The sequence below is a fragment of the Oncorhynchus gorbuscha genome, linkage group LG02 (assembly GCF_021184085.1).
Source record: "Oncorhynchus gorbuscha isolate QuinsamMale2020 ecotype Even-year linkage group LG02, OgorEven_v1.0, whole genome shotgun sequence".
In the NCBI taxonomy this organism is placed as follows: domain Eukaryota; kingdom Metazoa; phylum Chordata; class Actinopteri; order Salmoniformes; family Salmonidae; genus Oncorhynchus; species Oncorhynchus gorbuscha.
In genome coordinates, this window is record NC_060174.1 from 4,670,324 (window position 1) to 4,684,774 (window position 14,451).

Here is a 14,451-nt window from a genome sequence, read left to right on the forward strand (position 1 = left end):
ACTGCAACGCTGCTGGGATTTTCACACTCAATAGTTTCCTGTGTGTATCAAGAATGGTCCACCACCCAAAGAACATCCAGCCAACTTGACACAACTGTGGGAAGCATTGGAGTCAACATGGACCAGCATCCTTGTGGAACGCTTTCAACACCTTGTAGAGTCCATGCCCCGAAGAATTTAGGCTGTTCTGAGGACAAAACAGGGAAGGTAGCTATGGTTTCTGAAGATATTTGTGATGGTTTGTGAGGACATCTCTGTCATCCTACCTATAACCACGATTTGTGAGGACATCTCTGTCATCCTACCGAGAAACACGGTTTGTGAGGGATCTCTCTGTGATCCTACCTAGAAACACGGTTTGTGAGGGACCTCTCTGTGATGTTACCTAGAAACACGGTTTGTGAGGGACCTCTCTGTGATCCTACCTAGAAACACGGTTTGTGAGGACATCTCTGTCATCCTACCTAGAAACACGGTTTGTGAGGGACCTCTCTGTGATCCTACCTAGAAACACGGTTTGTGAGGGACCTCTCTGTGATGTTACCTAGAAACACGGTTTGTGAGGACCTCTTTGTGATCCTACCTAGAAACACGGTTTGTGAGGGACCTCTCTGTGATGTTACCTAGAAACACGGTTTGTGAGGGACCTCTCTGTGATCCTACCTAGAAACACGGTTTGTGAGGACCTCTCTGTGATCCTACCTAGAAACACGGTTTGTGAGGACCTCTCTGTGATCCTACCTAGAAACACGGTTTGTGAGGACCTCTCTGTGATCCTACCTAGAAACACGGTTTGTGAGGGACCTCTCTGTGATCCTACCTAGAAACACGGTTTGTGAGGGACCTCTCTGTGATCTTACCTAGAAACACGGTTTGTGAGGGACCTCTCTGTGATCCTACCTAGAAACACGGTTTGTGAGGGTTCTCTCTGTGATCCTACCTATAACCACGGTTTGTGAGGGACCTCTCTGTGATCCTACCTAGAAACACGGTTTGTGAGGGACCTCTCTGTGATCCTACCTATAAACACGGTTTGTGAGGGACCTCTCTGTGATCCTACCTAGAAACATGGTTTGTGAGGGACCTCTCTGTGATCCTACCTAGAAACACGGTTTGTGAGGGAGCTCTCTGTGATCCTACCTAGAAACACGGTTTGTGAGGGACTTCTCCGTGATCCTACCTATAAACACGGTTTGTGAGGGACCTCTCTGTGATCCTACCTAGAAACACGGTTTGTGAGGGACCTCTCTGTGATCCTACCTAGAAACACGGTTTGTGAGGGACCTCTCCGTGATCCTACCTAGAAACACGGTTTGTGAGGGACCTCTCCGTGATCCTACCTAGAAACACGGTTTGTGAGGGACCTCTCTGTGATCCTACCTAGAAACACGGTTTGTGAGGGACATCTCTGTGATCCTACCTAGAAACACGGTTAGTGAGAGATCTCTCTGTGATCCTACCTAGAAACACGGTTTGTGAGGGACCTCTCTGTGATGTTACCTAGAAACACGGTTTGTGAGGACATCTCTGTGATCCTACCTAGAAACACGGTTTGTGAGGACCTCTCTGTGATGTTACCTAGAAACACGGTTTGTGAGGGACCTCTCTGTGATCCTACCTAGAAACACGGTTTGTGAGGGAGCTCTCTGTGATCCTACCTAGAATCACGGTTTGTGAGGGACTTCTCCGTGATCCTACCTATAAACACGGTTTGTGAGGGACCTCTCTGTGATCCTACCTAGAAACACGGTTTGTGAGGGACCTCTCTGTGATCCTACCTATAAACATGGTTTGTGAGGGACCTCTCCGTGATCCTACCTAGAAACACGGTTTGTGAGGGATCTCTCTGTGATCCTACCTAGAAACACGGTTTGTGAGGACCTCTCCGTGATCCTACCTAGAAACACGGTTTGTGAGGGACCTCTCTGTGATCCTACCTAGAAACACGGTTTGTGAGGGACCTCTCCGTGATCCTACCTATAAACACGGTTTGTGAGGACCTCTCCGTGATCCTACCTAGAAACACGGTTTGTGAGGGACCTCTCTGTGATCCTACCTAGAAACACGGTTTGTGAGGGACCTCTCCGTGATCCTACCTAGAAACACGGTTTGTGAGGGACATCTCTGTGATCCTACCTAGAAACACGGTTAGTGAGAGATCTCTCTGTGATCCTACCTAGAAACACGGTTTGTGAGGGACCTCTCTGTGATGTTACCTAGAAACACGGTTTGTGAGGACATCTCTGTGATCCTACCTAGAAACACGGTTTGTGAGGACCTCTCTGTGATGTTACCTAGAAACACGGTTTGTGAGGGACCTCTCTGTGATCCTACCTAGAAACACGGTTTGTGAGGGAGCTCTCTGTGATCCTACCTAGAATCACGGTTTGTGAGGGACTTCTCCGTGATCCTACCTATAAACACGGTTTGTGAGGGACCTCTCTGTGATCCTACCTAGAAACACGGTTTGTGAGGGACCTCTCTGTGATCCTACCTATAAACATGGTTTGTGAGGGACCTCTCCGTGATCCTACCTAGAAACACGGTTTGTGAGGGATCTCTCTGTGATCCTACCTAGAAACACGGTTTGTGAGGACCTCTCCGTGATCCTACCTAGAAACACGGTTTGTGAGGGACCTCTCTGTGATCCTACCTAGAAACACGGTTTGTGAGGGACCTCTCCGTGATCCTACCTATAAACACGGTTTGTGAGGACCTCTCCGTGATCCTTCCTTAGAAACACGGTTTGTGAGGGATCTCTCTGTGATCCTACCTAGAAACACGGTTTGTGAGGGACCTCTCCGTGATCCTACCTAGAAACACGGTTTGTGAGGGACCTCTCCGTGATCCTACCTAGAAACACGGTTTGTGAGGGACCTCTCTGTGATCCTACCTAGAAACACGGTTTGTGAGGGACATCTCTGTGATCCTACCTAGAAACACGGTTAGTGAGGGATCTCTCTGTGATCCTACCTAGAAACACGGTTTGTGAGGGACCTCTCTGTGATGTTACCTAGAAACACGGTTTGTGAGGACATCTCTGTGATCCTACCTAGAAACACGGTTTGTGAGGGAGCTCTCTGTGATCCTACCTAGAATCACGGTTTGTGAGGGACTTCTCCGTGATCCTACCTATAAACACGGTTTGTGAGGGACCTCTCTGTGATCCTACCTAGAAACACGGTTTGTGAGGGACCTCTCTGTGATCCTACCTATAAACATGGTTTGTGAGGGACCTCTCCGTGATCCTACCCTAGAAACACGGTTTGTGAGGGACCTCTCCGTGATCCTACCTATAAACACGGTTTGTGAGGACCTCTCCGTGATCCTACCTAAAAACACGGTTTGTGAGGGACCTCTCTGTGATCCTACCTATAAACACGGTTTGTGAGGGACCTCTCCGTGATCCTACCTGTGCAGCGATGCCTCCTAGCCCTGCCAGGTCTCCTCCACTGCTGGCGTGCTTGCCTGTGGTCCAGGTGATGTCATGATACTGGAAGATGGTGAAGGATACCTCTCCGTTGGTGATCAGTATGACCTGGAACGTATTCACCTGCACAGAACAGTAGTCAACAGTGTAGAATACATATTTTCATTGATTGATTGATTGATTGATTGATTGATTGATTGATTGATTGATTGATTGATTGATTATTGTATTTTAATTGGTTGAGAATCCTAACCGGTGTGATGTCACTCCCTCCAAAGAAGGTGACTTTGTGCCACGTTGAGATGAGGATCCACGTCGCACTGAACTCTGGGAACTCAGAGAAGTGTCGTCTGACGTCAGCCGTGGCCCTCAGGAGGACAGACGGGTCTTTACTCTCCCGGTAGAAGACCTGCCCCGCACGCCTGTTGTCCACGTCAGCCCAGAACGGCGCCACAACCCTCCGGTCTCCGGCGATGGGAAACGATACAGGTGTGAACTGAGACACCTCTCTGAGGAACGAGACCAGGCCGTTGTTGTTTACCTGTTGGGGAGGAGAGGAAGAGAGAAGAAGGTAAGGTTAGCATTGTTTCAAAATGGGTAAACATGGCTATATACAGGGAGTCCCAGGTAATAACATGGCTATATACAGGGAGTCCCAGGTAATAACATGGCTATATACAGATACCAGGTAATAATAATAATAATAATATATGCCATTTAGCAGACGCTTTTATAATACAGTCATGTGCATACATACATGGGAGTCCCAGGTCGAAACTAACATGGCTATATACATGCTCTACCAACTGAGCTACAGAACCACAACATGGGTATATACACAGAGTGCCAGGTAATAACATGGCTATATACAGGGAGTCCCAGGTAATAACATGGCTATATACAGTACCAGGTAATAACATGGTTATATACAGTACCAGGTAATAACATGGTTATATACAGTACCAGGTAATAACATGGTTATATACAGGGAGTACCAGGTAATAACATGGTTATATACAGGGAGTACCAGGTAATAACATGGCTATATACAGGGAGTAGCAGGTAGTAACATGGCTATATACAGGAAGTACCAGGTAATAACATGGCTATATACAGGGAGTACCAGGTAATAACATGGGTATATACAGTGAGTACCAGGTAATAACATGGCTATATACAGGAAGTACCAGGTAATAACATGGCTATATACAGGGAGTACCAGGTAATAACATGGCTATATACAGGAAGTACCAGGTAATAACATGGCTATATACAGGGAGTACCAGGTAATAACATGGCTATATACAGGGAGTACCAGGTAATATCATGGTTATATACAGGGAGGTAATAACATGGCTATATACAGGGAGTACCAGGTAATAACATGGTTATATACAGGGAGTACCAGGTAATAACATGGCTATATACAGGGAGTACCAGGTAATAACATGGTTATATATACAGGACGTACCAGGTAATAACATGGTTATATACAGGGAGGTAATAACATGGTTATATACAGGACGTACCAGGTAATAACATGGTTATATATACAGGACGTACCAGGTAATAACATGGTTATATATACAGGACGTACCAGGTAATAACATGGTTATATACAGGGAGTACCAGGTAATAACATGGTTATATATACAGGGAGTACCAGGTAATAGCATGGTTATATATACAGGACGTACCAGGTAATAACATGGTTATATACAGGGAGTACCAGGTAATAACATGGCTATGTACAGGGAGTACTAGGTAATAACATGGTTATATACAGGACGTACCAGGTAATAACATGGTTATATATACAGAGTACCAGGTAATAACATGGCTATATACAGGGAGTACCAGGTAATAACATGGCTATATACAGGAAGTACAAGGTAATAACATGGCTATATACAGGAAGTACCAGGTAATAACATGGCTATATACAGGGAGTACCAGGTAATAACATGGTTATATACACAGAGTACCAGGTAATAACATGGCTATATACAGAGTACCTGGTAATAACATGGCTATATACAGGAAGTACCAGGTAATAACATGGTTATATACAGAGTACCAGGTAATAACATGGCTATATACAGAGTACCAGGTAATAACATGGCTATATACAGGGAGTCCCAGGTAATAACATGGCTATATACAGGACGTACCAGGTAATAACATGGCTATATACAGGGAGTACCAGGTAATAACATGGCTATATACAGGAAGTACCAGGTAATAACATGGTTATATACAGGAAGTACCAGGTAATAACATGGTTATATACAGGATGTACCAGGTAATAACATGGCTATATACAGGAAGTACCAGGTAATAACATGGCTATATACAGGAAGTACCAGGTAATAACATGGTTATATACAGGAAGTACCAGGTAATAACATGGCTATATACAGAGTACCAGGTAATAACATGGCTATATTCAGGAAGTACCAGGTAATAACATGGCTATATATACACAGTACCAGGTAATAACATGGCTATATATACACAGTACCAGGTAATAACATGGCTATATACAGGAAGTACCAGGTAATAACATGGCTATATACAGGGAGTACCAGGTAATACCATGGCTATATACAGGGAGTACCAGGTAATAACATGGCTATATACAGGGAGTACCAGGTAATAACATGGCTATATACAGGAAGTACCAGGTAATAACATGGTTATATACAGGAAGTACCAGGTAATAACATGGTTATATACAGGATGTACCAGGTAATAACATGGCTATATACAGGAAGTACCAGGTAATAACATGGCTATATACAGGAAGTACCAGGTAATAACATGGTTATATACAGGAAGTACCAGGTAATAACATGGCTATATACAGAGTACCAGGTAATAACATGGCTATATTCAGGAAGTACCAGGTAATAACATGGCTATATACACACAGTACCAGGTAATAACATGGCTATATACAGGAAGTACCAGGTAATAACATGGCTATATACACACAGTACCAGGTAATAACATGGCTATATACAGGGAGTACCAGGTAATAACATGGTTATATACAGGGAGTACCAGGTAATAACATGGTTATTTACAGGGAGTACCAGGTAATAACATGGCTATATAGGGAAGTTTAAAGGCCTGGCACCCCACCAACAGAATGCTATATATATGGGGCATACAACAATCTCAGCTCTGTAGATTTTGCTGCGAAGAGACCGAATCAATAGATAATTTATTCTGGTATTGACCCTAATGTAGCTTGTTTCTGGCCACAGGTTCAGGAATGGTTAAAAAATCACAACATGCACTTAAAATGAACCTTACAAATAGCGGTGTTGGGCAATCTGGAAAACCAGTCAATAAATAATATAATAACACTCAGAGGAAAGGTTTTCATCTTTAGCTCACAATCTGTGGATTAGAAAGATTCAAACATTTTGTAAAACATCACAGCACAATTTAAAAATACATGGCACATGGAAACCAAATGAGGTCTATGGTGATAGGTGAGATGGGCTGAGGGGGTGGTCTATGGTGATAGGTGAGATGGGCTGAGGGGGTGGTCTATGGTGATAGGTGAGATGGGCTGAGAGGGTGGTCTATGGTGATAGGTGGGATGGGCTGAGGGGGTGGTCTATGGTGATAGGTGGGATGGGCTGAGAGGGTGGTCTATGGTGATAGGTGGGATGGGCTGAGAGGGTGGTCTATGGTGATAGGTGGAATGGGCTGAGGGGGTGGTCTATGGTGATAGGTGGGATGGGCTGAGGGGTGGTCTATGGTGATAGGTGGGATGGGCTGAGGGGGTGGTCTATGGTGATAGGTGAGATGGGCTGAGAGGGTGGTCTATGGTGATAGGTGAGATGGGCTGAGAGGGTGGTCTATGGTGATAGGTGGGATGGGCTGAGGGGGTGGTCTATGGTGATAGGTGAGATGGGCTGAGGGGGTGGTCTATGGTGATAGGTGAGATGGGCTGAGGGGGTGGTCTATGGTGATAGGTGAGATGGGCTGAGAGGGTGGTCTATGGTGATAGGTGGGATGGGCTGAGGGGGTGGTCTATGGTGATAGGTGGGATGGGCTGAGAGGGTGGTCTATGGTGATAGGTGGGATGGGCTGAGAGGGTGGTGTATGGTGATAGGTGGGATGGGCTGAGGGGGTGGTCTATGGTGATAGGTGGGATGGGCTGAGGGGTGGTCTATGGTGATAGGTGGGATGGGTTGAGGGGTGGGATTAAAGAGTTTATGTTTGTTAATGTTATTGTTATGTATAAAAGTAAAATGTATGTACATGTAAATGTAGCAAAAAAATTGTAAAAAACAAACAAAGATATTTGTCCTCCGAAGAGAAGGGGTTAGAAAAATAAAATGAAATATATATAAAAAGCTCTTTACCTGACTCGCTTTTCAAAGAAATGCATTTTGTGCTCTTGTCGGACTGTGTGTTTACAGGATGTAGGACCTGCCATCATTCACTCTCACATTTCTGTCTAGAAATTAGCTGGGCCAATAACTCACTAACTAGCAAAGAACAAATGTGAACATTTTGATCTCAAAACAAGCACATCTACTCACGACCGCTCATGCTGTAAACACAGTCCAGTTCAAAGTCAATGGCACAGATCCATATAAGGCAATGATCTATTTGCATATAGGCCTACTGCAGCTGTGATAGGTTATTGTGCACCGGTCGGCGTAGAGAATGGGTAATGCCTGTCAATGCAATAGAATCCTACTCTGATGCACTCTGCCTACAACAAAATCTGTTGCATAGTTAGTTTTGCATACGAAGTCTTGCAGAGATAGTTTTTGTTGCAATGAAAGTGGCTAATATTGCGTTGAGTCGATCACGAGTCCCCATGATAAAGGGAAACGTTGATAGTGTTAACTAACGGGGGAAAGTCTAGAGTGAAGTTGAGTGAACTTCAATCTTGTGCTTCTCTGCACAGGCTGATATTTCTTCTACTCATAACGAGCTTAGAGGGAACATCGGTAGACTCTTTGAGCAGATGTACTGTATCCACTTCCTCATGTTTGGAACAGACAGTGTCTTTGTTCATTCAGATGGCATGGCAGGCAGCAGCTGAGAAAACCAGGTTATGACCCCCCCACCTCCCCCCGCACACACACACCTGCCCGAAGTCATGATGCACACACACACACACACACACACACACACACACACACACACACACACACACACACACACACACACACACACACACACACACACACACACACACACACACACACACACACACACACACACACACACACACACACACACACACAGGTCTGGTCTTACAGTGACCTGCCTAGGATTTGATCCAAATGTTGTGTTCGAGACCACCTGAAGTTCAAGACCAAGACTGGGGGGGGGGGGGGGGGGGGGGGCTAGTCAACACCCAAGACAGGAGCAAATTGAATCCTAGTCAACACCCAAGACCGGAGGGGGGGGTGGGGCACAGAGTCAAGACCAAAACCAGCAAAATGAGTCCAATTCAAGACCATGATAATTTTTTCATTGGCTCCTTTTTAAAATTTCTCTGAAAATAACATACCCAAATCTAACTGCCTGTAGCTCAGGCCCTGAAGCAAGGTTATGAATATTCTTGATACCATTTGAAAGGAAACACTGAGGTTTGTGGAAAGGAATGTAGAGGAATATAACCATTAGATCTGGTAAAAGATCATTCAAAAATAAACAACAACCGTTTTTTGTACCATCAGAGAAAGGCCATAATGTATTATTCCAGCACAGGTGCAATATATATTTTGGCCACTAGATGGCATCAGTGTATGTGCAAAGTTTGTTCAAAACTGTGCACTCTCCTCAAACAATAGAATGATATTTCTTTCACATTAATATCTACTGTCAATTGGAAAGTGCAGTTAGATAAACAATAATTTAAGCTTTCTGCCAATATTAGATATGTCTATGTCCTGGGAAAATCTTCTTCTTACGTTTTTTTCTTACTTACAACCTCATGCTAATCAAATTAGCCTACATTAGCTCAACCGTCCTTCAGGGGAACCCACCAATCCTGAAGAAGTTATGTGTTAAATTATTATTTTCAATTATGTTCTGATTTAATCTCTTACATTTTTGTTGGAAAGGAAAGGGTTAAAACGCTGAAGAGAAAAAACTATTCAATCACAATTTTTCTTTCTTAGCTAAGTCAGCCATTGGCTGGGCCATTAGAAGCTAGATAAAAGGCATCTGCCTTGTTGAAGACCAATAATAAGGAGCAGTAGTTTCCCCACGGTCTAGCTAGCTAGCTTTTGTTGTCTGCTAGTTTGCAGTGGCTACAGCAGGTGTTATCAAATAGGATGTTGTTGCTAATTTGTTAGCTTTCTCCCTTTTCAAGGATAACTTTCAACTAGAAGTTAAGTTTCCAATGAGCATCATCTGGTGAGTGGAACTGACAGCATTTTAGCAACATGACATTTCCTTAAAATTTGTTCATTTACACCCCCAGGAAAGAATATGACACTTAAAAAAACATTTTCTGACGAGCGACCACTTAGATATGGTCATTTTCATAAATTCTTACAATGCTCAGACATTTATGAAAATTCTATAGTAATATAGAGTGGGAAAGTGGCCGTGTGTTTGGACAATTAATAGACACTGCAGTAAATAAAACCTAATAACAACACGTCTCGTCCAGTACAGGACCTACACAGACCAATACGCTATTAGCCAATCAGAGACCAGAGTCTACACAGACCAATACGCTATTAGCCAATCAGAGACCAGAGTCTACACAGACCAGGGCGCTATAGCCAATCAGAGCTACAGTAGGCCTTTATACAAACACAGACCAGGCCTGTCATCATTCAGCTTTGAATCAGAGTTTACAAGAAGTAGGCCTGTTCATTCACAAACTGGACTGTGTGTTTACAGGAACAGGCCTGTCATCATTCACTTTGAACTGGACTGTGTTTACAAGAAGTAGGGCCTGTCATCATTCACTTTGAACTGGACTGTGTGTTTACAGGAAGTAGGGCCTGTCATCATTCACTTTGAACTGGACTGTGTTTACAGGAAGTAGGGCCTGTCATCATTCACTTTGAACTGGACTGTGTGTTTACAGGAAGTAGGGCCTGTCATCATTCACTTTGAACTGGACTGTGTTTACAGGAAGTAGGGCCTGTCATCATTCACTTTGAACTGGACTGTGTTTACAGGAAGTAGGGCCTGTCATCATTCACTTTGAACTGGACTGTGTTTACAGGAAGTAGGGCCTGCCATCATTCACTATGAACTGGACTGTGTGTTTACAGGAAGTAGGTCCTGCCATCATTCACTATGAACTGGACTGTGTGATTACAGGAAGTAGGTCCTGCCATCATTCACTATGAACTGGACTGTGTGTTTACAGGAAGTAGGTCCTGCCATCATTCACTATGAACTGGACTGTGTGATTACAGGAAGTAGGTCCTGCCATCATTCACTATGAACTGGACTGTGTGATTACAGGAAGTAGGTCCTGCCATCATTCACTATGAACTGGACTGTGTGATTACAGGAAGTAGGTCCTGCCATCATTCACTATGAACTGGACTGTGTGTTTACAGGAAGTAGGTCCTGCCATCATTCACTATGAACTGGACTGTGTGTTTACAGGAAGTAGGTCCTGCCATCATTCACTATGAACTGGGCTGTGTGATTACAGGAAGTAGGGCCTGTTATCATTCACTATGAACTGGACTGTGTGTTTACAGGAAGTAGGGCCTGTCATCATTCACTTTGAACTGGACTGTGTTTACAGGAAGTAGGGCCTGCCATCATTCACTATGAACTGGACTGTGTGTTTACAGGAAGTAGGTCCTGCCATCATTCACTATGAACTGGACTGTGTGATTACAGGAAGTAGGTCCTGCCATCATTCACTATGAACTGGACTGTGTGTTTACAGGAAGTAGGTCCTGCCATCATTCACTATGAACTGGACTGTGTGATTACAGGAAGTAGGTCCAAAAAAGAACATTATCATTCACTATGAACTGGACTGTGTGATTACAGGAAGTAGGTCCTGCCATCATTCACTATGAACTGGACTGTGTGATTACAGGAAGTAGGTCCTGCCATCATTCACTATGAACTGGACTGTGTGTTTACAGGAAGTAGGTCCTGCCATCATTCACTATGAACTGGACTGTGTGTTTACAGGAAGTAGGTCCTGCCATCATTCACTATGAACTGGGCTGTGTGATTACAGGAAGTAGGGCCTGTTATCATTCACTATGAACTGGACTGTGTGTTTACAGGAAGTAGGACCTGTCATCATTCACTATGAACTGGACTGTGTGTTTACAGGAAGTAGGGCCTGTCATCATTCACTATGAACTGGACTGTGTGTTTACAGGAAGTAGGGCCTGTCATCATTCACTATGAACTGGACTGTGTGTTTACAGGAAGTAGGGCCTGCCATCATTCACTATGAACTGGACTGTGTGTTTACAGGAAGTAGGGCCTGCCATCATTCACTATGAACTGGACTGTGTGATTACAGGAAGTAGGGCCTGTCATCATTCACTATGAACTGGACTGTGTGTTTACAGGAAGTAGGGCCTGCCATCATTCACTATGAACTGGACTGTGTGATTACAGGAAGTAGGGCCTGCCATCATTCACTATGAACTGGACTGTGTGATTACAGGAAGTAGGGCCTGTCATCATTCACTATGAACTGGACGTGTGATTACAGGAAGTAGGGCCTGCGACACTTTATATTATTAGAAGGCATTTCTGTAAATATGTTCATGTATTTCTGTAAATATTATTATTATTATTATTATTATTATTATTATTATTATTATTATTATTATTATTATATGTAAAAACACCACTGGAGTCCTCTTACATGTGGGAACTTTACAGTCCTATTGATCAAACAACCATGAAAAGGTCGGCTTTCTCTCCCCCTCAATTATGAATATCAACCAGATAAACAACTAATGCTAGCCAGAGCAAGATGAGCTAATATCTAACAAAAGAACATTAGATAAACCCTCTCAAACTTTTGTTAGCTAGTTGGCCGTCAAAATTGCACCGATAAACGATGGGGAATTCGTAGCCTCCTCGTCCTGCCAGCCAACACATTCTTGTCCCAAACAAGCTCTTAAGATAACTGGCTAAAGATGACGAGCTCGCTAGTTATTTATTTAAAGCTATCAAATGAGAGAACACCATTTTACCCGAAACAGCAGAGCTGGTTTGGCAGTTTACATGTTATCTAGAAAGTTCTTGACTGGTCTATGGTGATAGGTGGGATGGGCTGATGGGGTGGTCTCATGGTGATAGGTGGGATGGGCTGACAGGTGGTCTATGGTGATAGGTGGGATGGGCTGAGGGGTTGGTCTATGGTGATAGGTGGGATGGGCTGAGGGGGTGGTCTATGGTGATAGGTGGGAAAACAAGAGGGTGGTCTATGGTGATAGGTGGGATGGGCTGAGAGGGTGGTCTATGGTGATAGGTGGGTGGGCCCCTGGTCCACCCTGGTCTAGGGGTTGGTCTCCCCAGTGGTGATAGGTGGGATGGGCTGTGGGGGGGTGGTCTTAATTTTTTTATCTACGTTCACAGACACCGGTCACATTCAGTTGCACGTGGGTAATTTCAACAGATGTTCTCCTGACACACTCAGACCAGAGTGCTCTGAAATCACCCAGGCCCAGAAATAATTTTACGTATGCAAGAGAGATGCTAACTGGATAACAGTCTCAAGTTCTTCTAGCTAACCAATCTCTAGCTGTGTATAGCCACCCTGAAAAACAATGAGGGGAAAAAGCCCTGTCACTCCTCCAATGGCATGACAAGACATCCTCCAGCAGCTAGCTAGCTAACGTTAGGGTCAATGTTTTTAGCTTGCTACATATAATAGATACGCTAGCCTATTAGCCACATTATGACTGATCATTGCCCTTGCTAGGTTGATTGTATTGACATTCTCAGCATTCGTCCGATTTTGTCCAGAATATCATTGAAATTGAAAAAGTGCATCCCTGAATGATGTGTCTCCCCAATGGGTGGACCCTTATATACAGCACTTTGAGGTATCAGCTGACCATTGAATGGCTTTTCTGAAAACATTTGATTGAATTATATTAATCTATATTAATTATATTAATTATATGAAGCATTGAACTGCACTCGTCTGTTCTGCCAACAAGGCCTTACTGTACATTTACTGGTCTCTGTAATAGTTGTGAGATCAGTTGTACATTTAGTTTGGTAAATGCTTAATGGTTGTGTTTTTTGTATTCTTCTGACTTGGGACCTATATACTGGCTTATTATGTCTGAGTTTCTGGAAAGGTTAACGGTTGTTCCATGGAAGAAGGTGAGGACCAAAGCAGTTACTTGTTCATGTTATTTATTTAAACACTATCAAACAGAGAAACAAAAAGCACAACCAGAAACAGCTCCTTCAGGTGCAAAACACACTAAACAGAAAGTATAAACACCCCACAACTCAAGGGTGAAACCAGGAACCAGTATGGTTCTCAATCAGAACCAGATTGACAGCTGCCTCTGATTGAGAACCATACCAGGCCAAACACAGAAATAGCAAATTATCCAAAAAAGAACATAGACTGCCCACCCAACCTTGCGCCCCTCTGACCTTACCAAAACAACATCCATGTCTACGCCCCTGTCTCCCAGTGGGTGGGCTCCCTGTCCACCCAGGTCCATCCATGTCTCCCCAGTGGGTGGGCCCCTGTCCACCCTGGTCCAACCATGTGAGCCCCTGCTCCATACCCCAGTGGGTGGGCCTCTGTCCACCCAGGTCCATCCATGTCTCCCCAGTGGGTGGGCCTCTGTCCACCCAGGTCCATCCATGTCTCCCCAGTGGGTGGGCCTCTGTCCACCCAGGCCCAACCATGTCTACGCCCCTGTCTCCCCAGTGGGTGGGCCCCTGTCCACCCTGGTCCATCCATGTCTACGCCCTTGTCTCCCCAGTGGGTGGGCCTCTGTCCACCCTGGTCCATCCCATGTCTCCCCAGTGGGTGGGCCTCTGTCCACCTTGGT

At 44.4% G+C, this 14,451-nt stretch overlaps 1 protein-coding gene across 1 annotated transcript in view; it reads right to left on the reverse strand.

Moving 5' to 3' along the window:
• The window catches only part of LOC123995421 (sushi, nidogen and EGF-like domain-containing protein 1), a 163,746-nt gene that overhangs the window by 109,877 nt on the left and 39,418 nt on the right, over positions 1-14,451 (reverse strand). Inside the window, exons 2-3 of the mRNA XM_046299018.1 lie at positions 3,684-3,971; positions 3,413-3,553 (exon numbers count right to left, since the gene is read on the reverse strand). Of these exons, the coding sequence (XP_046154974.1) occupies positions 3,413-3,553; positions 3,684-3,971 (429 nt within the window). The remainder of the gene's footprint in view (positions 1-3,412; positions 3,554-3,683; positions 3,972-14,451) is intronic.